The sequence below is a fragment of the Maniola hyperantus genome, chromosome 14 (assembly GCF_902806685.2).
Source record: "Maniola hyperantus chromosome 14, iAphHyp1.2, whole genome shotgun sequence".
Classification (NCBI taxonomy): Eukaryota; Metazoa; Arthropoda; class Insecta; order Lepidoptera; family Nymphalidae; genus Maniola; species Maniola hyperantus.
Window position 1 is genome coordinate 2,437,645 of NC_048549.1, and position 25,074 is coordinate 2,462,718.

General features: G+C 35.9%; 2 protein-coding genes across 5 annotated transcripts in view; one reads left to right on the forward strand and one right to left on the reverse strand.

The window, feature by feature from the left end:
* The window catches only part of LOC117988577 (uncharacterized), a 109,098-nt gene extending 107,083 nt beyond the window's left edge, over positions 1-2,015 (reverse strand). For all 4 annotated transcript variants that reach the window (XM_034975737.2, XM_069502989.1, XM_069502990.1 and 1 more), the window contains exon 1: positions 1,751-2,015. The gene's annotated coding sequence lies outside the window, so the exon portion shown is untranslated. The remainder of the gene's footprint in view (positions 1-1,750) is intronic.
* Positions 2,016-13,577: 11,562 nt separating this feature from the next.
* LOC117988135 (lipase member H-B-like) lies at positions 13,578-24,429 on the forward strand. Its single transcript, XM_034975254.2, has 3 exons — positions 13,578-13,767; positions 20,775-21,066; positions 22,217-24,429. The coding sequence occupies exons 1-3, from the start codon at positions 13,665-13,667 to the stop codon at positions 22,893-22,895; spliced, it is 1,074 nt and encodes a 357-aa protein (XP_034831145.1). The 5' UTR covers positions 13,578-13,664; the 3' UTR covers positions 22,896-24,429.
* The last annotated feature ends 645 nt before the right edge of the window (positions 24,430-25,074 follow it).

Here is a 25,074-nt window from a genome sequence, read left to right on the forward strand (position 1 = left end):
AGTTTTGAATTATCGTGCAAAATGTCGAAAAAAAAATCGAAACCACGTTGCGCGAGCCTGACTCGCACTTGGCCGGTTTTTTTTTACTTTAATAATTTAGAATCAGAATGGACTCCCACCTAAAATACTGTCATCTCAACAAATACGTGGAAACTTAATTGGCTCCTGTAATAGCCTACTGAATTAGCTTTCTTTTATTTTAACTTTTATCGAGCTTGATGCATCAATTTCTTAAACCTTTTACTAGCTTCATACGCTCAAGATGCTTTTAAATTAAAATCACTTTAGTGATAATACCGTCTTTGCACCCTAGTACAATAATAATTGTCTTTCTTCTTCCTTTTATATTTAAGTAGGTAGGGATGTTACTGTGTGTTGTTGTAATAAAATTTTATACTAGGTAGGTACTAGATCACTCGCGTACAGTTGGTATCTAACTATTCCTATTCTACAGTTTGCCTACATTTTTGTTATACGTTTTATACACAAGATTTATACTACTACTTTTATGCGTTGAAATACAAAATGTAGTTTACGACAATGCGTAAATTTCAGGCCGGTTCCTTGACACAAATACGTATTGTTTATTACGAAGTTAACATTGTGTTTAATATAGTTCCGATTCATTAACTATGTTAAACAAAACAATAACGTAATATACCTACCTACGTAGCCAATTTTTTTAAATGTAGGTACATAGAACTTGGCTAACATTAATTTATAGGTAGGTGGACGGACGGACAGACGAGTCGCAGGGAACCGCTGGATTCAGGCGGCACAAGACAGTGGCGAGTCCCTACAAGAGAACTATGTCCAGTAGTGGACGTTTATCGGTCGATGATGATGATGACGATGATGATGATAGGTAAAAACCTAACTTTTCTCTACACAAATACAGTGATAAGTCACACTCATAGATAGAACTATGCACCTAATAGGTGTAGGTTGTAGGTATGTAGCTATAGTAGGTAGGCGACAGGTTGAGATGGCAATCGGGGAGAGAACGCTCCCCACTCCCGCAAAGCCCCCGCGCTAAAGCAAAAACATTGAAAAAAGTAGGACTAGGTACCTAGAGTTACACATATTAGGTAGGTACCTACATCACTAAAGTTTTTGATAAGTTGCTTATTTTATCTAACTTACTTTTGGTAATCCAAACATTATTATTATTATTTATTTATTATTTAATTAGAACGGCCATAAAGCCAATTACACTAATTAAACTACGAGAACAAACTAACATAAACATACTTACAAAAATTGTTAAAATTATAAATTTTAAAAAGCAAAATTATAAATTTTCACAAAAGTGCAAGATCTGACCCATGAGGTCAGCCCATTTGTCAGCAAATATGTCACAGCGAGGGGACTCCTTCAGTAGCGCGTTGAGCGCAGCTAAAGTGCGCGGTAAACATATAAGTATAAATAAATAAAAAACCATTTTAAAGTTATGTCCTTACTTAAATTAAGTAAACATTAAGTCCACGTGTTTAACATTTCAATAGAATCGAGAAATAGAAAGTAATTAAATACCTACCTACTCTATTCTCATACATACTATCATTTAGTAAAATGTAATGGAGACCTTAACTTCTTAGATTCTTCTTCTTCTCAATTGGAAAAACCCGTACATATTTTCTTTTTCCGGGAAAATTCATTTAAAACCTTTCAAATTGAAACTTAAGTTTATAACGTCCAAGGATTGTATCAAAAAAGTGATTGAACATCACGGATGAAAGACTGAACTTACCTTGAAAAATCTGAATAATATTTTGACAGCTGTTTCAGGTCAACAAAGCAAACAATGCACTGTCTAAGGCCGCTAAGTTATAAAAAAAAACAAAAACCACAGACAAAAAACGAACAAACTGTCACTCTCACTGATTTGAATATCGAATTCGTGATAACAGTTCGGGATTATAGTTTTTAGTATTTCGTTAGTTTTCGTTTATATCTTAAAAGATGGCCGCGAGAACGCGCGCATGCGTTCGCAATCACGCGCAACACTGACTTTAGTGTCGGCCATTTTCTTAGCGCGTGGTGGGAGCAGAAAGAGGAAATAAATGGAAAGAACATTAAGGTGCATTCACACCTGCGCACGCGCACGCACCATGCAATCTATCTATTGTGCATCACGAAACATGAACACACTTTTACGTACGATTGTACGATGACATATTCGTAGTGGGATGTAGGTAATTATTACGAGGTCTTTCTTTTCCTTATTTGATGACAAGTTGGCAAGTGCGAACTCACCCGACGGTGAGTGACGATGCAGTCTAAGATAGAAGTGGGCTAACCAGGAATTAATATGGCAGTAATCTCATAAGTATGTCATACTCATACAGGGTGTAACCAGAACGCTAGCAAAACTTAGCGTTATTGTTATACTACCTAACCACAATCCAATACCAATAACCATTTTCCTCATTTTGTAGTTTTAGTAATTTAGTATTTTTCAAAAGCGCAATGTATAGCGTGCAAAACTGGGGTCAATAACCCCACCTACGACGCGGCACTCACTCCGAGTGGCCTATTTACGCAACGTTCTTTGACCTCTAGAGTCAGTCAGATGTTTTATTTGCTATATATCGTGAACTTTTACAAAATCTAGGATATTTTGTTATATTTTTTCGCGTTTTTTTTTGTGGTATCATATCAGTAATCATCAGTACTATCACCTGTCTTCGTTTTTGCTAGCGTTCTGGTTACATCCTGTATACTTAAGTTATATCCCTAAACGGGCCTTCACAGCAGCTGGTTTGGAACGGTAAACCTCGCGCAAGACCGCCTGACTCATAATAATTATTCAATTTATTTATTTTCTTAGGCTAGTCCAAGCTCTTACAGAGTATAATAATTGTAAATTTCTAAACTGATCATGCCGTGAATCGATGACTATCGAACTTGTCAAAATGTGTCCACAGCGGCTCGCTACGCTCCGTGTACGTACGCTGCGCGTGCGCAGGTGTGGATGTGCCTTTATGATGCAGTGCGAGGCTGTTTCTCGATACAATCAGAGGCAGTTAATAATAATCGATTTATGTTTACATGCAGTCAATGTTATGGCTTCATATAATGGTGAGCAGAGTATTCAATCACTAAAAGCTTGTAATTCGAGGAACAAAACAAAACTGGCAAACTGTTTGTCGAAACTGATAAGTGATAACATCATGCGATTATTGGCTAATGGATAATTTAGAATTGAAGATCATTGATAAGAAAATGAAAATATTAACTAACTAGCTTATGCCCGCGACTTCGTCCCCGTGGATTACTTAAAATTCAGACCCCTATTTTACTTAACTAATAGCGGTTACGCACTCATCCGATCTGAAATATAAAAAATAAAATAAAAATAAAAATCTTTTTTATTCGTATAAACTTTTTCAAGTACTTACGAATAGTCGGATGCATCTACCACTGGTTCGGAATGCCTGAGGCCGAGATATTTTCTGTTATTTTTTATTTTGTACTAGATGATGCCCGCGACTTCGTCAGCGTGGATTTCGGTTTTTTTTAAAATCCCGTGAGAACTCTTTAATTTTCCGGGATAAAATAATAAAATAAAATAAAAATCTTTTTATTCAAATATACTTTTACAAGTACTTTCAAATAGTCGGATGCATCTACCACTGGTTCGGAATGCCTTTCCTAACGAGAAGAACCAGCAAGAAACTCGGCGGTTGCTCTTTTCAAATATTTGACATAGGTACAAGATTATGCCATGCATAAAATAGTATTTGCAGTCTTGTGCGTTGCTGGAACGAGCTGCAGGTCAAATCCACGCTCTTTTATCATTTAGATAATCTTCAATTGTGTAATATGCTTTTTTCAGGAGCATATTTTTAATAGATTTTTTAAACTTGTGCAAAGGTAAGTCCAAAATAGTTTGCGGGATTTTATTATAAAGAGTAGCCTATGTCCTTCCCCGGGATGCAAGCTATCTCTGTACTAAATTTCGTCAAAATCGGTTGAACGGGTGAGCCGTGAAAAGCTAGCAGACAGACAGACAGACACACTTTCGCATTAATAATATTAGTATGGATATTTCCACGACATTTCTAAAAACCTAAACCCACGCGGTTGAAGTCGCGGGCATTATCTAGTATCATCATATTTTAAATCATGAACGTCTTAAATTACTTATCTCTGGATGGAATTTATTATATTAGCAGATAAATACACTTAATTTTAAGCGTTTCAAATGCCTATGTTAATTACAGACGCTATTTAACTCGTATCTTAATAATTCAACAATAATTAGCTGCACAAATCATGTCTTCAAGGAATCGTTGCAACTTGCAAGAATGCTGGCTAGGTTTCCGCAGTGGAGTGCCGGGCCGATTCTTTATGCGAATAAATTCTATTCAAATTATAATGTTAGGGTGGCGCAGTACGCTCGATCGAAATGGGCAGCGCACGTGGGTAACCTATTTGCTTTTCACTTGATATTGTATGAGAAAGGTGAGAACACGACGATTTTCACCGAAATCAAGCGCACGAAAAGGGTTTATGAAAAGTATTTTTAAATTAGCTAGTAAATTCTATACGGAAGAAGTCAACAAAATATGTCAGGATATTTTCGCAGAAGGATCAAGTTCTGAATGGTTCTGAGAATGAAATGATTGATACGGCACGTCAAAAACTGAGGGCTGACTTCCAAGATTAAGATTAGGTGACTTACGCATGCTTGATCCTTGGTTAGCTTTTTATGGTTTTTAGGGTTCCGTACCCAAGGAGTAAAACGAGATCCTGTTACTAAGACTCCGCTGTCCGTCCGTCTGTCACCAGGCTGTACCTATCTCATGAACCGTGATAGTTAGACAGTTGAAATTTTCACAGATGATGTTTTTCTGTTGCCGCTATAACAACAAATACTAAAAACAGAATTAAATAAATATTTAAGGGGGCTCCCATACAACAAACGTGATGTTTTGCTCGTTTTTATAGATAACTGGATGATTCCCGCGCCCTCATTCATTTTTTAAAACCCTGTGGGGTCTTTGATTTTCCGGGATAAAAAGTAGCCTTTTTCCTTCCCCGGGATGCAAGCTATCTCTGTTCCCAATTTCGTCAAAATCGGTTGAACGGATGGGCCGTGAAAAGCTAGCAGACAGACAGACAGACAGACAGACAGACGGACAGACAGATAGACAGACAGACACACTTTCGCATTTATAATATGAGTATGGATATTTTAACATTCAGCACATTTACAAAGTAAAACATTTGTTAATAGAATATTTGTCAAATGTTTATTTGTAAAATAATATGTTTGCGGAATACAACGTTTGAGATTTGATTAGTTTTTGAAACGTTTTTGGTGAAATGATCAATTTTGTTAAATTGTTATACCGTTATACGTTTTTGATTAATCGTTAGTGAACCGCAAATAATATTTTTCGCAAATTGCTCTTTTTTTCTGATAGGCAAACAGTGTATTTCGTTTGTTCTGTTCTGTTCTGTTCTGTTCGGAGTCTGTAAGACCCCGCTATCCCCTTCTAACCTAACCTATCCGAGTCGGAGTGCCCCGAGTCCCGCGGCCCTACCGCGGTTGTTTGACAGCTACAATGTCACGATCGCAATCATCTCTGATTGGTTAATGCTCGCTCACTATTGGCCACAATGCATTATTGCAACAAGAATCGCACAAATTCAGCCAATCAGAACAATTGAGATTGTAATAATGATTGATGCAGGTTTTAGACAATCGCCCTACAGAGCTTGCTTTTCTCGCTCTTGCAGCCTAAGTACTATGTGCCTGTTTTTTCTTATCCTTATTCAGTCAAAGGCTAACTTGTATCTGAATAAAAAAAAAGTCCTATAATATCCTGAATTTAATTTATGGGGGGAGGGCATTTTATAAAAAAAATGCAATTTGTTATTTAATTTGTTTTGTCAAGTGTATTATTTGTTGAACCAGAAGTTTTATAACGATGATAAAATGAATCCTAATTTTGCCAAACGTTGTTTGTGGAATGAAACTTTGTTAGGTACATGTTTTTTGTGAATGGATCCGGTCACCGTATTTATTTGCTGTCGTAATTATTTCAGGCGCTATTACAATAATTTTTTCTCAAACATGTTTCAAGTTCTGTGATCGATGGTAAAAAGCGTAGAGCGTAGCGACACCAATTTAATCTATGAAAAAAAAGCATTATTTTGACAACTTTCTTCGAGATATAATATCGAAATTGCTGTACTGACCAAATACATGCAAGCAGCGGCCGGCAAAAGTTGTATGAAAATCCATATTTGTCGTGGTTTACCGGCCAAATAAAATATTAAAATATTACATAACTTAAATTCATATCTGTCGTGTAATTTAAAAATGGAACGATCGTTTACTCCGAAACATGACAACCAAGGAGGTCTACTACCTACTACTTAGTTTTAATTTCTGCGCATTATTTAAGAAAAGTACTATACAAGCCTTGGCCTTTTCAGGCCGCTGCAGTAATCTTTATTTTAGATATATATGAAATTCTAAGTCCTGACTGACTGACTGACATATATATCAACGCACAGCCTAAACCGCTGGTCCTAGAAACATGAAATTTTGAGGGTGTGTTCTTTGTAAAGAGTAGGTGTCCACTAAGAAAGGATTTTTGAAATTCTACCCCTAAGTGGGTTGAATGGGGGATGGAAGTTTGTATGAAAGTCCGTCATTTTTGAAGTTACATCGATCAAAATTGATATTTCAGTTTAAGGTTGAAAATAAAAAATACTTATTTCACAATTTTTGGAAATTCTACTACCAAGGGGGTTAAATAAGGGATGAAAGTTTGTATGAAAGTCCGTCATTCTTCAAGTTTTTTGCATGAAAATTGGTATTTGGGTTTTCGGTAACAAATGAAGAAATATGAATTTCAGGATTTTTGGAAATTCAACCCCCACCTTGAATTTTTTAAATTCCACCCGAGCGAAGCCGGGGCGGGTCAGCTAGTGTACTATATTATTATGCAGAATTCTTATATTAATTTTGTATTGTATGTACTTTGTTAATTAATAAATGAATGGTGCAGGCATTTGATGCTGTCTGTTAGCTATTCGATTTAAAGACCAGCCCCCCAATTGTGTAAGAATAACCATTTCATAGCTATCGCAATCGTCAAGAATTCTGCCCTTTGATTGGCTGTGAAAAAAATGTAAACAGCGAATCAACCAATCAAATGGCAGAATTTCTTGACGATTGCGATAGCCATGAAATGGTTATTCTTACACAATTGGGGGGCTGGAGAGTGCCATTTACTTTTATCCAGGAAAGTTAAAAAGTTTCTTCAAGATTTAAAAAAAGCGAAATCCTTGTGGATTGTGGACGAAGTCGCAGGCATCAGCTAGTCAAATATAAAATTGAAAGTTATTAATTTTTTCATTTGTGAATTTGCGCGGGTAATAACAGTATACACGCACCCTTAAGCTCTTTACGTTGAGCACCCCAAGCTCTAAATTCTGGAATTCGGATCGGATGCAATGCGTAAACAGCTTAAGGGTGCGTGTATACTGTTGTTACCTGCGCAAATTCACACAAAGTGCGTAAAGAGCCTAAGAGACCGTGACTTATTAATAAGTTGGTATGCAAATAATCCGATTACGTTTACCTTATAGGTACTATTATAAATGCGAAAATATGTCTGTCTGACACGTTTTAAAGACCCGTTAACCTAACCTAACCGTTTAACTGATTTTGACGAATTTTGAACCTGTTATCCTGGAAAATTCAAAGAGTTCCCACGGGATTTTAAAAAGCTAAATTCACGTAAATGATGTCGCAGGCTATATCAGTCATTTATATACATAGGTAATCAGCGACATAAATGTTCCACTAGATGCGGCACCTCATACATAGGTAGTAACAACATGTTCCAACATCGGTGTCCGCACTCCGTCAATCGCAATCCGCTTTGGACGCAATCCCTTTCTACGAACATAGATCATGTGAAAGCTTCTCATATGAAAGGGAATGCCGAGATTTGGCCCAAAAGTGCACAGCATATACTTATTGTAAAAAATGATATGGAGTATTTTTAATACTTATGTATAATACATGTATTTGAAACAATTTATCAAGTGGAAAAACCTTACTATACGATGCGTTTGTCCAGTTTGAAAATCGATCCTATGGAAAATAAAGAATTAAACTGAATCCCTTAACAAATTTAAAATTGACGTCAAAGATCATTTACCTATCTCTTTGCTATCATCAGTAACGGCATAGTTTATTATTTAAATCTATATGTGTATATATATCTATGTAGTCTTATGTATGTCTATTATATTTTATTTGTATGTATTAGTGTATTAACAATATGTATTTTATATTCTTAGTATATGGTTTAGTTTATTTACCTATTGGTATTTAGGTTTATTTTACACCACCTCCCATTGTCCATTTGTTCGTTTTTTCCCTAGCGTTAAGGTTGTCTGGAAGAGATCGCTATTTAGCGATAAGACCGCCTTTTTGTACCTACTTATTAAGATTTCTTTTTGTAACCTGTCATTTGTGTTTCTGTGGTGCAATAAAGTATATACATACATACATACATTAAAATAATTTGGAACATTATTTACAATTAATTGCTGTACTTTTTATATATACTGTTGATTCTATAATTATAGTTTCATGTGTCGGCACCTATGGGCCAAATTTACGATGGCCACTTTTTATAAATGGACTACGTCTAACCTGATTACGATTGACAGGAGTGCAGTCACGGATGTTCGTTGGAACTTGTCGTCATGTTACTATGAAGCGCCCCATCTAGTGAAACAATTATATCGCTGTTTATAAAATTATAATACAATGTGTCTAAATCTTTTTATATCTTTCGCCATTGTCACGTAGGACTTTTTATAAGTAACAATAAATCATAAGTACATAAAGTATCCTTGGTACACGATAAAAATATAATTAAGTACTTCCATGCTGTATCTACGTGCCTAGTTTGACATATCAATTTACCTCGAAATCATAAAAAGGATACTAAGATGTCTGTCTTCAAAACCTGTCTGTCTTCAAAACCTCCAAATTAACAAGATGACGTAATTACCTAATTATATTCGTGAACAAGTTTCTAACATTTATTTTTTCTTAGTTTATTAATTTTTCCTTCCTTGGAGCATCCCAAACCAGTTCTAGGAAACCTGTGGTATATATAAATCTTATGATTTTAGACTTATTTCATGGTTTTTATGATATAATTTTTCTATGGCTTAGTAGTAAACGCTGTGGTCTTATTAGTGGGCGGTCCCGGGTTCGATTCCTGGCAGGGGTTTGGAATTTTATAATTTCTAAATTTATGGTCTGGTGGAAAGCTTCAGCCGTGAGACCTATGTCCAGCCGTGGACGTCTCTCGGTTGACGATGATGATGTTGAACAACACGAATGGTTTTAACATTATTTTCAGGTGAAGTAACGATAAGCCGGTCATGACTTCTAATCTATGATTATTTGATAACCATCATCACAGCCACATCTCAATCAATTGTTCTATATTATTCTACAAGCGATAATAACTTTTATTCTCGAGGAAAAAGGCTATATTGCTTTGAACCTTTAATCTCCTCGTGTGTTCGATTAGATACATATTGCGAATGCTGCAACGGACATACTTCACAAGATAAAAACATGCAAAAACCTTAATTAATTGGTAATTAGTGCTATCTGTCTGTGTAATGAAAACTCATAGTGAGAAATAGTGGCTTTTAAAATTTTTCTCAACCCCTTAGTTCTGTATATTATCTACTTATATCTTTTTTGCGGCGATGTAAATAATACTAAAAAAATGGCAGTATTTTTAGCAAACTAATATTGTAAATTGGTAGATTATAAAAACAAAATAACCGGCCAAGTGGGAGCCAGGCTCGCGCACCGTGGGTTCCGTACTATAGACGTAATTTTTCGACATTTTGCACGATAAATCTTAAACTACTATGCATAAAAATAAATAAAAATCTGTTTTAGAATAGGTAAAGCCCTTTCATACGATCCCCCCGGTATAGTTATCTAATTTTGAGAATTGAAAAACTAATTATTATTTCATGAACACATTTTTTTTGTGATGTAACCACAAATTCACGGGTTTCGGATTTATTACTTTACTTGTGCTATAAGACCTACTTACCTATCTAAAAATCATGATTCTAGGTCAACGGGAGGTACCCTATAGGTTTTCTTGACAGACATGACGAATAGACACTGACAGACAAACAACAAAGTGATCCTGGGTTCCTTTTTCCTTTTGAGGTACGGAACCCTAAAAATTAAGTTTTTCCCATAAATTTTACCTACAGGTTTCTTTGTTGTACCATAAAAATCTCGAACAAAAGGACTTCGATGTGGTAAATAACAGTATTCATTAAAAGTTGTGGTTTAACCAGTCTAGATAACTTGTTATTTATTACCAACTTTAACACTTTGATTTTTTTTACAATTTTTTTACTCTCGGATAAGATTTTTGCTTATGAGCCTATACATATTGGCCCAATGTACTCAGCCAATTGGGTATTTTCCTACTTTTGAATTTATTACTTTATTATAAACTAGGATAAAAATAATGACGTACACTGAAAAAATATTAAAATCCAACTAAGATTTACAAAGTTACAGGCATTTTAATTTTGGAGTGGGAGGGTCTTCTATCCCTTTCTTGCAATTGGAGAGGAAAGGGGAATATTCGTCATTTAACATGGCTAATATTCTTTAAAAAAACAAAAACAATTGTTACGGTATACACACTTTTTCAACTTTGGTCACATGAGTAAAGTGCTTTGGTAATAAATAAAAATAGTGAATAAATAGGTACAGAAGCCGGCAGGAAATATTGTACATCGGCCTTTAGCAAGAGATTTCGGCTTCGTAGAGCATTGTCTCTATCACTCGTACCTATGTGACGTTTTGTTGGTCTCAACGACAGAGGCAACGCTCTACGAAACCGCTATCTCTTTCTAAAGGTCGATGTACAATATTTCCTGCCGGGTACCTACCTACTGTAAATGTAACGCCAACTTAAAACTAAAGCTACTTAAGGTGGAAGACACGGTCTGCCCGCGAAATTCCAATTTGATTTGGTTTTTCGCAAGTTATAAACTAATACAACAAAGTTTGAATGCCATAATCTACCTTGTCACATTTGTTTATAAATTGTGAAAAACGAAATTAAATTTGAATTTCGCGGGCAGACCCGTGTCTTTGGGCCTTAAAGAAGAAGCCGATAACAGTTGGCCGACTCCTGTCAAACGCATTGAGCCAATGTGTACTGTGGCCTTTATGTAAGCTTAATGTTAGCATAAATATAAACAGTTGAATAATTTGAAAAAGATAATTATATTATTTGACGTGTTTTTTGCTGTGCATAATCGAGAACATAGTACCTACCTACGTCTCTAGGAAATTGTTTTTATACGGTTGTTTTGATGATACTGAAGTTTTGTTGTTTAGACGTTACCACAAAACTAGCTGATAAGTCGTTTTTAAGAACTCCAGTTCGAGGGGTCTTTTTGACCAAGAGATCTTGACTTTCTCTAGCTATTGGCCAAAATGCCCTGTTACTGTTAGGATAGGTACTATACATACAGCTAATCATAACAATAGGGTTTTGGACTGTAGTAATAAAATGATGTGATATTTTGTAAAGCGGTAGTTTATGGCGCTGGTTTCCATTATTTTTGACATAATTAATTATTAACGTCACGCTATACGGAAGGCGATTAATAACGTCACAACGCGTAAACGACAAATATTTTTAATTTTTTTTAACATAAAAAATATTTTCCCGCAGAAATTACTCTTATTTTTATGTTAAAAATGCATAATGTTAAAAATTGATTTTTTTTGTCGTTTATGGATTGTGACGTCATTAATCACCTTCCTCACAGCGTGGCGTTCATGTTAAAAATAAATAAAAATCGTGATCTTTTCAAATTATTCTCGTTAATACCTATAATGAATTCTAGCCCCAGAAGCTGCCGCCATACAAAACATCACATAATTTTATTAATACAGTCCAACACCCTATTGCGATTATAGTGTAGCAATGTGATAATCACAACTTTCGTGCTGAAGAGATAGGTATAATAATAGGTATTACGTTGATCAGGCGCAGGACCGGCGATTTTACCGACTTCTCTCTCCGGTCGTGTCGGATTTCCATCCGACATATTTTTCCGAGATATTTTAGTCAATCGGCCAATCTTCTGAGAAAAACCATCTAGCTAATCTCTATGAAGATAATCGGCCGCCGTGGCCGAAATTCGGTTCATCATCATCAACCGATTGACGACCATTGCTGGACATAGGTCTCTTGTAGGAACTTTCACATGCCACCTTGCGACTCGTCTGATATCGTCCGTCCACCTAGTGCGGGGTCTTCCAACACTGCGTCTTCCGGTGCGAGGTCTCCATTCCAGTACCTTGGGAATCCAACTTCTATCGATTTTACGAATTATGTGCCCTGCCCATTGCCACTTCAGCTTCGCAACCCGTTGAGCTATGTTACTCTAGCTGTTCTCCTACGGATCTCCTCATTTCATTTGATCACGTAAAGAAACTCCAAGCATAGCTCTCTCCATCGCCCGCTGAGTGACTCTGAGCTTTCTTATGAGGATATTCGGTTGGAAAGACATTATTATTACATAATGTTGATACTTTACTTATTTCGATTATAACATAGAAAAAAATTTTAGTTCACAGCATAATAAAAAATAATCGAGGTTGGTTTATTCAAGTTCAAATTATAAAATAACATGCTGTTTGCTATCAAACCTTCATACATGGTTAAATAATTAGATGTATGTGAATATACAGTATATAAGACAAACCGGTAAACCATTAACATAAAAATATGTACCTAATTGCGATTTAAATGCTACCTACATTTGCACCCTGGTTTTTGTTTTGGCTACAAAAATCTGTTTCCATTGCTATATTTGTTTCGCATGATTACAAGTCTGTCCGGTTATTTTACCGGTAGAACTGATTCACCTAGACCCATTACGCACGCTCGACTAGTCGCCCGGCGACCATTAGAATTTGTATGGAAGTCGCCGTGCCTATGCGCACGGAGTTATGGCGTCTGCGTGCGCATAATACACACGGCCCGGGGACTTCCATATAAATTACAGATTCTAACGCCATCGACCATCGTTGACGAAGCTTCATCATCATCGTCAACCGATAGACGTACACTGCTGAGCGTTGGTTTCTTCTAGGGACTTCCAAAGGTCACGCTCTTGCGCCATCTAAACCTTTTTTCCTCCCTGCAACTTGTTTGCTGTCAGTCCACCCGGGGTCTTCCAACGCCGCGCGTCTAGTACCTTGGGACTACAACGTCTACCGGTTTTTCGAACTATGTGTCCTGCCATTTCAGTTTTGCAACCCGCTGAGGTCGATTACTCTGGTTTTCCTGTTTTGTTTATTTCTGTTTTGATCAGTGGACACTCCACGTAGAGAAACTCAGCGTCATACTCGAGAAGTAATATATTCATTACTAAGTAACGTGTGATAATGAGAACGTGTTAGAACAATATGAGTCTAGGTCGTATGAAAACAGCAAATCACATTGGGACATTGACATTGTCCGAGTTTGGACGTACCCACGTGCTTATGTGCGACAAAGAGGACGTCGAGTTTTAGGAGTTATAGTGTATCTGTATTAGTGATAATGTTTTTGTATAGTTTTTGTTTGTTATTGTTGACGGGGAATGGGCTTGCGACGTACAGCACGAGGGAAATGGAAGGATACCCGAAGGGTTACTTGTCTGATTGTAAGTGGACTGTTTTTTCCCCTTTAATTTATTTTTTGTTTACGTCATAAAAAATATGATAGACATGTCGCTTAGTTGTATATCTTCAGAACAATTAAATCCAAAAAAATAAGCATTAAGTAGGTACGTCTTATTATAAAATAGAAATATAATTTTTTCATTCATATATACTTTTTCAAGTGCTTTTGAATCGTCAAAAGGATCTCTCTACTACTTACTGGTTTAAAATAATATATTTTATGATTATTATCGTTCAGTTACGGCTATCCATCAAAGTTAACATTCTTTCGTGTTATGTTACAATATAATTCCATATACCTACATAATTTAATTCCACAGTATTTCAATTGGCGATAATAACGTAATATTGAAAGAGGTAAGGTATTATTTTTAAAGCTTTTAAAAATAAATATACCGTTATTCAGAGCTGGTTATTGCCAGTGGCCTGAATTCCTGCATACATTTTTAGGGCAAATATATTAAGTCTATGCATACCTACTTTTTCCCCCTTAGGGTAAAGGTTTTGGGAAATGCCTGTAAAATAAATGTAAGTATTTTAGGTAGGTATTCCAAGATCTAGTTAGTTTAACTAATTATACATATATCATACACCGGCTTTCTACGTTAGCCCGACTAGTTTCAATATAACCATATATTATATATATATATTTATATTATAATATAATATAACCATAATTTTTAAATCTTTGCAAAAATAATTATTATTTATTTTCTCTACTAAATTATTATCTTATCTTTCGCGATATAATTTATAGCTATAGTACTCGTTTATAACGTTGCTTGTTATCAGTGAAAGAATTATTTTCAGAATCGGATAATTAGTTCCGACTTTTGAAAAGTGCCACTGTCCAAAAAAAAAATTAATTTCTCCATGAAATGGAGATCACAGTCTTACAGGTAACTTGTACCTCCGAGATGAGGCTGAATTGCTTCTAAAAGTTAGTTCCTTGATGGTCTTAAAATATTTATCCATTGGGATGATTTCGAATTAACGATGTCAATGGTCAATTATGGTCAATGTTTAGGTAAATAGGTAGGTATGTTTATTCAAAATGAGACGTACCTACACTTATACAACCAAAGAATTAATTATTGATACTCGTTTTTATTTTTCTATTAAGTCTCATTATTCAGAAAAAATCGACATTTCTTTTTGTATTAGTTTTCTAGCGACTGATTTTAGCGACTCTCTTAACTCTTAACATTTTGTACGCATGGTGATATCTGGCGACTTTTTGAAGGCGTCATAGCGACAAATGAAATGCTAGAGAGTCTCTAGACAAAACCAAGGAGTATGGGGTCTAGGTTATGCCCGAACTTCTGAGCGAGTTCACGTGTTTCTAGGGAAATGAATGCACGCGCGTTGTACGCTTCTTGTTTACGGTACGTAGTACGTATACGCATAATAAACGCGCGAAACGATTCGCGGCAAATTCGCCTCTCTCTGGACAAGGTCTAAGCATTAATCAAAGATATTTTTATCTTTGTCATTAATTAACAATCCGCATTAATCCATTTGCGACATAAAAATTAATATTAATAAAACAGTAAATAGGAAGTAGTTTAAGTAAATTTTATAACGTGTTTAATTTTTTTTCGCATAATGCGTGTTCTTGAAAGCTTAATTTTTGCGGATGTCCGGCAAAAACATTGCTATTTTTGGTGATTTCAGTCGCAATTACAAATCTCTCTCTCTCTCTCTACATTTCTGTTTTTAATGTATGTTTCCCTGGCAACCCTCCGGAGACTTTGTACCTAAAGTAACACATTTTTTTCACCTTATTCTTTTTAAATTGCCATGAAACAGGTTCTTTTCCTCAGGTTCTCTACCTCTGTTAGGGATTTGATATAGCAAGCGCCCTGGGCGCGCGGATCTGGCTCTGTGAAGTCAAAATGACTCTATGGAACGAAAGGGGTGCTATGACTTATAAGTACAACTTATGAAGACCTCTTTTCGGACATCGGCTTTTTATTAAAAAAACCGGTCAAGTGCGAGTCGGTCTTGCACTTGAAGGGTTCCGTGCCATCGTACAAGGAATAACACTTTTTTTTGTGATGTAACCACAAATTAATTAATAATATTAACACCTACTCATCCATGATTCTACGTCGACGGGAAGTAGGTAGGTACCTACCCTATAGGCAAAGACCTTTCAAATTGCCTATAGGTTTCTTGACAGACGCGACAGACAGACAATGATCCTATAAGGGTTAGTTTTATCCCCATGAGGTACAAGTCATTTTTAAGACTATATGGTCTTCTTATAATTTGCTTGTTAAGCTAGGGTAATAATTTACCTATTCAAATAAATAACAAAACTTTAAAAATCAACGAGATAAACTAGTTGTTGTAGAGAGTAGAACTCATTAATAAAACTACCATTTTAAACTTGAATTTTTATACGTTTGACTAATAGATATACCTTGTATGGTACCGTAATAGGCCTCAGGCTGTTAACTTTAGATTTATTAATAAAATTGAAATATATAAAAGGAAAGGCGACTGACTGACTGATCTATCAAAGCACAGCTCAAACTTCTGGACGGATCGGGCTGAAATTTGGCATGCATAGTTATTATGACGTAGGCATCTGCTAAGAAAGGATTTTTGAAAATTCAACCGCTAAGGGGGTGAAATAGGGGTTTTAAATTTGTGTAGTCCATGCGGACGAAGTCGCGAGCATAAGCTAGTATTGTTATAAATTCGTAACTGTTTGTATTTGTATGTTATACCTTTGGTATCATCATCATCATCATCACAGCCCATCACAGCAGTCAGCACATCACCAGACCAACTGTACATGAGTTTCCTCTTAGAAAAATTAAAAGCCTAGTTCTATTGCGCTATTTAACAAACAAATAGGTAGTAAAAATTTCAAAATGACCCCCATTAAAATAAAATAAACAAGTGTTATTTCCTGTACAATTACAGTACGGAACCCTTCGTGTCCGAGTCCGACTCGCGCTTGACCGATTTTTTAGTAGCGACAGCATCCGCGTTAATTAATTTCTCCTTTCCGATTTTTCCGCTTGTCCTATCATAGGGGTCAACAAACTCTTTATGAAGGTTATGACTTGGAATATTATTTTTTGTACTGCAACTGCATCGATTGAACAGCACCTTTGCGATCTTTCTGCTGTATTCTATAACTAACGACCCGCTCCGGCTTAGAACGTGTACCTAACTTATTATAATTTTCGTAGGGATCTCTAATATTTTTGAAAATAAAATATAGCCTACTAGCTGATGCTCGCGACTTCGTCCGTGTGGAATTAGGTTTTTTAAAAATCCCGTGGGAACTCGTTGATTTTCCGGGATAAAAAGTAGCCTATATGTCACTCTCTAGGTCTTTATCTATACCTATGCAAAAAATCACGTCAATCCGTTCCACCGTTGCGACGTGATTGAAGGACAAACCAACAAACCATCAAACAAACACACTTTCGCATTTATAAATACTGATGTCACTCAGTAACAGTAATAATGCAGCTTTCTACTGCTGATATACCCCGAATAGGAGGCTGAGCACTACAGCTATAGTCTAGATAATCTATCCCTACTTCATTACTGTATGAGGTGCCTTAATTAAAAAAAAATATAGAGAGGTTTTTTGCTGTCGACTGTTTTCTTTTTGACTTTTTAACCGACTTCCAAAAAGGAGGTGGTTCTCAATTCGGCCCGTTCGGCCAAGTCCCAACTCTACAATCCTGCTGGAAGGTGCAAGGAACTCCTAAGCTGTGTGGATGTAGAAAGTTTTGCTGATGAATTGATATTTTAGGTACCAAGCAATGACTACTTACACTAAAAAGCTTAAAGTAAAAAAATAACTTTTGTTTCAACACGTGTATGTATGCATGAAGTCGGGCGAGCGTAATAAAAGAAATCTCTCTATATAAAAATGAATCGCTGAATGTGTTGCTGATCGCCAATCTCGTGAACAGCTGAACCGATTTATTTTTTATTTTTTACGGACTTTATTAATTCCTTGAAGTACAGGGATGGTTCTTACTGAGAGAAAAATTCAAAAAAAATCCTGAAAAAGAATCGACTGTTAGGCGGTACGAAGTTCGCCGGGGCAGCTAGTAAGAAATAAAATCGTGAAGCTCGCCCGACTTCAACATAATACACGTGTAGAAACATTTTTTACTTTGTAGTGGCTTTGGAAGTCGTTTGGTTATATAATTTTTGTAAGTACGAGTAAATACTTGATTTTAACTAGTTTATTTGTACAATAAGCAACATTGGAGTAGGAATAAATAATCTAAGATAGGCAGTTAAAAGAGGATGAACTCATTAGTCACAACACAAATCATTCACGTCAAGTCTTCCGAATGCAAACATCAAACATAACAATACAGTGAGAAAAATGTACCTACGAGTCTAAAGCAAAGGTTGGAGTCACAGATTACCTACTATAATATGCATTGCATATACATGTTGGAGTTTCATAACAGCAGTCTTCTGGACTAGGTACCCTGTCCTGGCTTTTCTCGGGTGGAAATTCGGAAAATCCAAGCATATATACATTGCATTTTTGGGTGCAAGTTGTACCCAATTCGTTTTTTTTAATCAATAGAGGATGTTTCCGTAGTGGTCCCATAAAAATTTCTGGATCCAACTCCTCAATTCTGATGCTGCATGGTTACTGTCCGCCTAAGTTATTACGATTCAGGAAGTGTTCATAGTGAATTAATGTTGTAGGTACCAAACAACGACTTTATGCTTGAATTCGAAGTCCCAACTCCTCAACCCTGATGATGTAGGGCTAGGGTTACAGCATTCCTAAACTATAGCGATTCAGGAACTACGGATGATGCAATATTATTTTTTATGCCAAGCATAAACTATAATATTGAACTTCGGATCCTAACTCCTCAATCCTGATGCTGTAAGGTACTGAACTCCTAAGCCGTGGAGATTCGGGAATTGCTGATGGTGAATTGATATTTTAGGTATCAAGCAACGGCTTGATGATTACTCTCCAAGTCTGAACTCCTCAAACCTGATGATGCATGGTACCTATAGCACTCCTAAACTATAGAGATTCAGAAACTGTTGCTGATGAAATAATACTGTAAATGCCAAGCATAGACTATGTTATTGAATTCCAAGTCCCAACCCTTCAATCCTGATGCTGCACGGTACTGAACTCCTAAGCCGTGTGGATTTCGAAAGTTTTGGCGGTGAATTGATATTTTAGGTTTTTCCTTTTGAGGGAACCCGTACGGCACCTTAAAATTATAATTAACATGCCGTAAAAAATTAAATAATAATGTCATAGCTTTAAATAATAAAATGTCATAGAATTATTAAAATAGGTACTTAAACACATCATTTCTGTGTCATAAAAAAAGCTAAATAATAATTAAATGGCATTAGGTATTACTATATACCTACTAAGTAGGTATAATAGGTACTCAAGTACGGAATTTTATACTATATAGCCTTATAGCACACTAATAATAATTATTATTATTATCACAGTGTAAGGATTCTATTAAGCTGTGATAGCCTAGTGGTTAGGACGTCCGCCTTCTAATCGGAGGTCGGAAGTTCGATCCAGGGCACGCACCTCTAACTTTTCGGAGTTATGTGCGTTTTAATTGAAATATCACTGGCTTTAACGGTGAAGAAAAACATCGTGAGGAAACCTGCATGCCTGAGAGTTCTCCATAATGTCCTCAAAGGTGTGTGAAGTCTACCAATCCGCACATGGCCAGCGTGGTAGACTATGGCCAATATTTGTATTATTTGTTGTTATAGCGGCAATAGAAATACTTACACATTCTGTGAAAATTTTAACTTTCTAACTATTACGGTTTATGAGATACAGCCCGCTGACGGACGGACGGACGTACGAAGGAGGCCGAGTAATAGGGTCCCGTTGGCACTTTGTAAAAACGGAACCCTAAAAAATTATCTTGATGTTATAAATAATATTTCAAACGTTTAAGTGTCAAGGCGAAACTGAATATAAACCTAGATAGTGATAACAAAACACCGGTAATTACTTAGAACAAATAAAATCTAATAACCTAGAAACGTCAGTACATAGATTTTTGAAAATTATTACACCTATTAAATACCTAGATTATATACATGAAAATCTGACAAGTTCATTTGTAATTAAACTGCTTGTTCTTGGAAAAATCATAATATGTACTTACAACAAAACTTTGTTTAAGTGCGAGTCGGAGTCGCTCACGACGGGTCCCGTACTATCGTATAAAAAACACTTTTTAATTATTTTTAATTTTCATGGCGGTTTTTTTTAACTACCTATCATAATATTAGTTCATGGTTTTTTTTTGTTTTTGTTTCTGAAACTTTATTTTTCTGTTGTTTCTGTTATTTTATTTTTTGTTGTCTGTTATTTTATTGTTTGTTGTTTCTGTCATTTTATATTTTATATTTTCTGTTATAAGTCCCGCAAATTGCTAATTCGCGTGGCCGTCATTCTAGTGACGTCAGCACTAGACTGACGTTTCGAGCTGATGGTATATTTTTATCTCGGCTGACGTCATTTCGATGTTAATGAGACATGGTTCCAACGCAATAGCAATTTGCTGGACTTATAATTTTTTTTTATATTTTTTTTAATATGATAAATATGAGATACCTATGCAAATGAGAGAATGTATTTGTAAGTTTAAAAATACATTGAAAACCAATAATTTAAGAATGTTTACTAAGATGTCGGAAGGAAGTCCGTGTCCATACTAGAGTTAAACTATTTACTTTACGATAACTAAACTGTTTCAAGGGTGCAACGGAGATTCTTGGATATTGTTTACTAGCTTATGCTCGCGACTTTGTCCGCGTGGACTACACAAATTTCAAACCTCTATTTCACCCCCTTAGGGGTCGAACTTTCTTTACTACGGAACCCTAAAAAGTCCATAATTGTGACAGCAAGGTCGTAAAAAGCTGGTAAACCAAATAAACTAAGAAAAAAGTCAATATTCGTCCTTTCTTTACATTCTAGGTCCAGGCTCCGAAAAGGAAGCATACATAACTCGAAAAAGCCTAAGACACCTGTCCCTATACGTCCCAGATTCAACGGGTGCTTTGAGAAGAAAATACAACTACTACCAAATGGCCCAGCTGGCCAAGGATCCAGACTTGGACTTTAATAAGAAGACCTTGTTGTATGTGGGAGGGTTTCTAGATAGCCCAAGCTTTATATTTGCTACGCTTACAGCAAGGACGTATTTGAGCTTGGGCTACAACGTTCTACTGTTGGACACGAATTGGTTCACCACTATGGAGTATCCGCGGTGAGAAAATTTACTTTTGTCCCATAGTTTAATTTGCTACGCTTACAGCGAGGACGTATTTGAGCTTGGGCTACAAGTTACAACGTTCTACTGTTAGACACGAATTGGTTCACAACTATGGAGTATCCGCGGTGAGAAAATTTACTTTTGTCCCATAGTTTAATTTGCTACGCTTACAGCGAGGACGTATTTGAGCTTGGGCTACAAGTTACAACGTTCTACTGTTAGACACGAATTGGTTCACAACTATGAAGTATCCGGGGTGAGAAAATTTACTTTTGTCCCATAGTTTAAATTTAATTACAGCTCATGATACATATTTCGAGGAGCAAAATTTTAAAATAAATAAATATAAAAAGTATAAATCAAAGATATCATCTACAACACTGTAATGAGGCAAGGTGCGTCACGGATTTCGCAAAAGTTTTAATAAAAACTAAATAGGTACTAAAAAAAGTCTCTGACATTATGTCAGAGGTAGGAGCCGCCTGAATAGAATCCTAACCTAAAATTAAGCAAAAAAGAAATCATTGTAATTAAAAAATAAACTTGTTAAATAAAAAAAAAATAAAAAAAATGAGGCAAGGTGCCCAGTAGAACGCTGGTTGCATTACCGACCGAAGTAACTGCCAGCCCTCCGGTCACCCGTGGACTCATTCGTCCAAGATTAATATGAGGCGGGATGACAGATCTTAAAATTAATCTAGCACACCTCGCCCCACGAACTCATGGTTTCCACCCCAAAAGGCATAATTATATGAAATTATTTTCATATTTGCTAGTTACAAGTGACTTTCTGGACAGCTGTTGTAATAACTACTGTCCAGAAATGAAATTCCATTAGGTACTTACTTTTCTGGACAGTTGTTATAACTATCCGCGATGTTAAACTTTCGTACCAATCTACAGGGTATAAAATGTGAAAATTTCATATCATTTTTTAGAAAAGCTATCTTGATTTCTTTTCTAATATCTTTAGTGGATGTAAAATTTGTATCTGTCAGAGTTTTCTTTGGCACTTGTTTGGTTCCAATAAAGACTTTATGGTTACGACCCTCACCGTCGATGTCCAACAAGTAGATAAACATCAATCATATCATCGTGTTAAAAAAACATAATAATAATACAAAGTCGCATACCTACTTTTCAGGGCCGCCCGTTTTATGCGTCCAGTTGGAAAACACACCGCTAAAATGTTAGTACAACTCACAAATAGTGGTTTGGACCCGAAGAAACTCGAAATCATCGGTTTAAGCCTCGGAGGTCAAACAATTAGCTTCATTGCAAAGAACTACAGAGATCTAACTAACACGACTGTATCAAGGATAACTGGGTTAGATCCAGCCGGACCTTGCTTTAGGAACCTGGGACCTGACCAAAGAATTGACAGAAGTGATGCCGATTTTGTAGATATTGTAAGCACTAATATCGATGGATTTGGAATGGCCGCTCCAGTAGGACATGTAAATTTTTACGTCAATGGAGGGGAATTTCAACCAGGAGACATCATTTGGGACTTCTGCACTGTTATGTGTAGCCACATTAGATCTTACTCTCTATGGATGTCGGCTTTACAGAACCCCAATTCTTTTATAGCCATTGAGTGTAGTTCTGTACAACAGGCACGAGACAAGAAATGTTTCGGAAGGACACCTTTAGTAACAAATGTTTTCGGTTTAAAGGTTAACAAAAGCAGAGAAGGGATTTTCTATTTATCTACTAGTAGGTCCTACCCGTACTATTTAGGTGAGAAAGGGTTAAGGGAGGAAAACGATTTTTTCCTATCTTATACTAAATCGTTAAATGAAAAAGACGTGATCAAAATTTAAGTTCAATCGGATGTTAACGTAATTTAAGTAGACGATTAATGCAACTATAGTAGAATATAAAATTCATTAAAATTCGGTTGTAGACATCGATATAATATTGTAGACCAATAACTACACTTTCGCAAATTGCAAATGATTATTTGCAATTTGCGAAAGTAATCTAAGTAGGTACCTACATCGGCCTTTAGAATGAAATTTCGGCTATGTAGAGCGTTGTATCTGTCAGTCATACCTATAATATGACGTTTTGTTGGTCGCAACGACAGAGACAATGCCCTTCAAAATAGCTATTTCCTTCTCGTGCCTCGGTAGTTGCTTCTACGACCTACGTGCTAGTAGTGATATTTTTAGGGTTACGTACCTCAAAAGGAAAAAACGGAACCCTTATAGGATCACTTTGTTGTCTGTCTGTCTGTCTGTCTGTCAAGAAACCTACAGGGTACTTCCCGTTGACCTAGAATCATGAAATTTGGCAGGTAGGTAGATCTTATAGCTGACATTTGGGGAAAAATCTGAAAACCGTGAATTTAGGGTTAGATCACACAAAAAAAATTAAATTGTGGTCATGAACTAATAATTAGTATTTTCAACTTTCGAAGTGAGTGACTATATCAAGTGGGGTATCATATGAAAGGTCTTCATCTGTACATTCTAAAACAGATTTTTATTTATTTTTATGCATCATAGTTTTTGAATTATCGTTAATCGTCGAAAAAATACGACTGTAGTACGGAACCCTCATTGCGCGAGCCTGACTCGCACTTAGCCGGTTTTTTTCGTATATAGGTAGAACATCGTGAAATCGTGAAAAGGATGTCGTGCTAGGTAATTTACACTTGAATTCATAGTCAAGAATCAAGATAGGGGCTTCTTTAGGGGACCATTCAGATGATATTAATTGTTGTACGTAACACAATATGTCGTTCCCTAAAGAAGCCCCTATCTTGACAGTGAATTCCAGTGCTAGAATCATTTTTCAATCAATTTTGTTCAGTGTATTATATAGACCTACTAGTTCGGTTTAGAGATTTTATCATCACTAATTATTTTGGCATGCGTTGCAATGCGATTCGCTGGTCACCGCTCTACCTACTTATTATCATTAGGTAGGTAGGTATATTAGTTGATGGCAGGCACTATGTGAGGATCAGAAACCTTCCCGCAAGCAAGTCCCAACACCAATTTCAACACAATCGGATGGATGATGTGCGAATATGATAAATAAGAAGAAAATAAGTATTTATTTTTATTATAAACAGATTTAAACCATAAATATTAATTCAGACATTTAGCTGCAATCGAATTGTTAATTTTACATTTAAGTAGCGCCACCTATAATTATGCGCATGAACTACGATGTCCAACTAGTAAACTCAACATGGTTTGCATTTTAGCTATGAAAAAAATTGCCGTTAGTAGTCCATAGACGTGTCCATAGATGGCGTTAGTTAAAAAAGGTACATAAGGGTCTCGTTTTTTATTTTTTTTACTTTGTTTCATGTAGGTATTTTTGTAAGTAAAGACTGGAAGTAAATTTTAAGTTTTAACGTTTATTGTTTAAATTAACCCACCTATTTTATATTTTAAGCACAAGGTAAGTGAGAATTCATATACAATTGTATATCTATTATGAAAAAAAAGATACTTAATAAAAAATTTTCAATCAACTTCACGGATAAGTTATTTATGAAAGTCGAGCATCAGCTGAGAGAATATACCCCAAGAAGTTGAAAAATAAAGGTAGCCTAGGTAAAGCTTGACCAGAGAAATAAAAAACCTGCTCTGGGGGCGCCACTTTTGAATTTGTCTATGCCAATTGCCACTATACTACCTACCGCTAGGTAGGTACCTACCCTATAAAAATTTATTCCATTTGGTTCCATTGGTTTTCCGCAACATGGCGAGGTTTTTTATTTTTATGGTCAGGCTTTACTTTCCCCTCTGCGCAACTGTGGGGTTGCCAAGTATAGAGAGAATATATCCGTAGGATTTGAAAAATAAAGGTTGCCTAGGTACTTTCCCCTCTGCGCAACTATGGGGTTGCCAAGCAATAAATATAAATATGTATGTAGGTAAGAAAGTGTTATTAATATACCCTTACCAGCTGTTATTTATTATATCTGTTATTAAATTTAGTAAAATAAATATTTAAAATTTAATTGAATAAGTACTTATTTAA

Coding starts and splice junctions, on each gene's coding strand:
- LOC117988135 (XM_034975254.2), top strand. CDS start 13,665: ATGTTTTTGTATAGTTTTTGTTTGTTATTGTTGACGGGGAATGGGCTT. Junction 13,768..20,774: donor GAAGGGTTACTTGTCTGATT/GTAAGTGGACTG, acceptor TTTACATTCTAG/GTCCAGGCTCCGAAAAGGAA. Junction 21,067..22,216: donor ACCACTATGGAGTATCCGCG/GTGAGAAAATTT, acceptor CCTACTTTTCAG/GGCCGCCCGTTTTATGCGTC.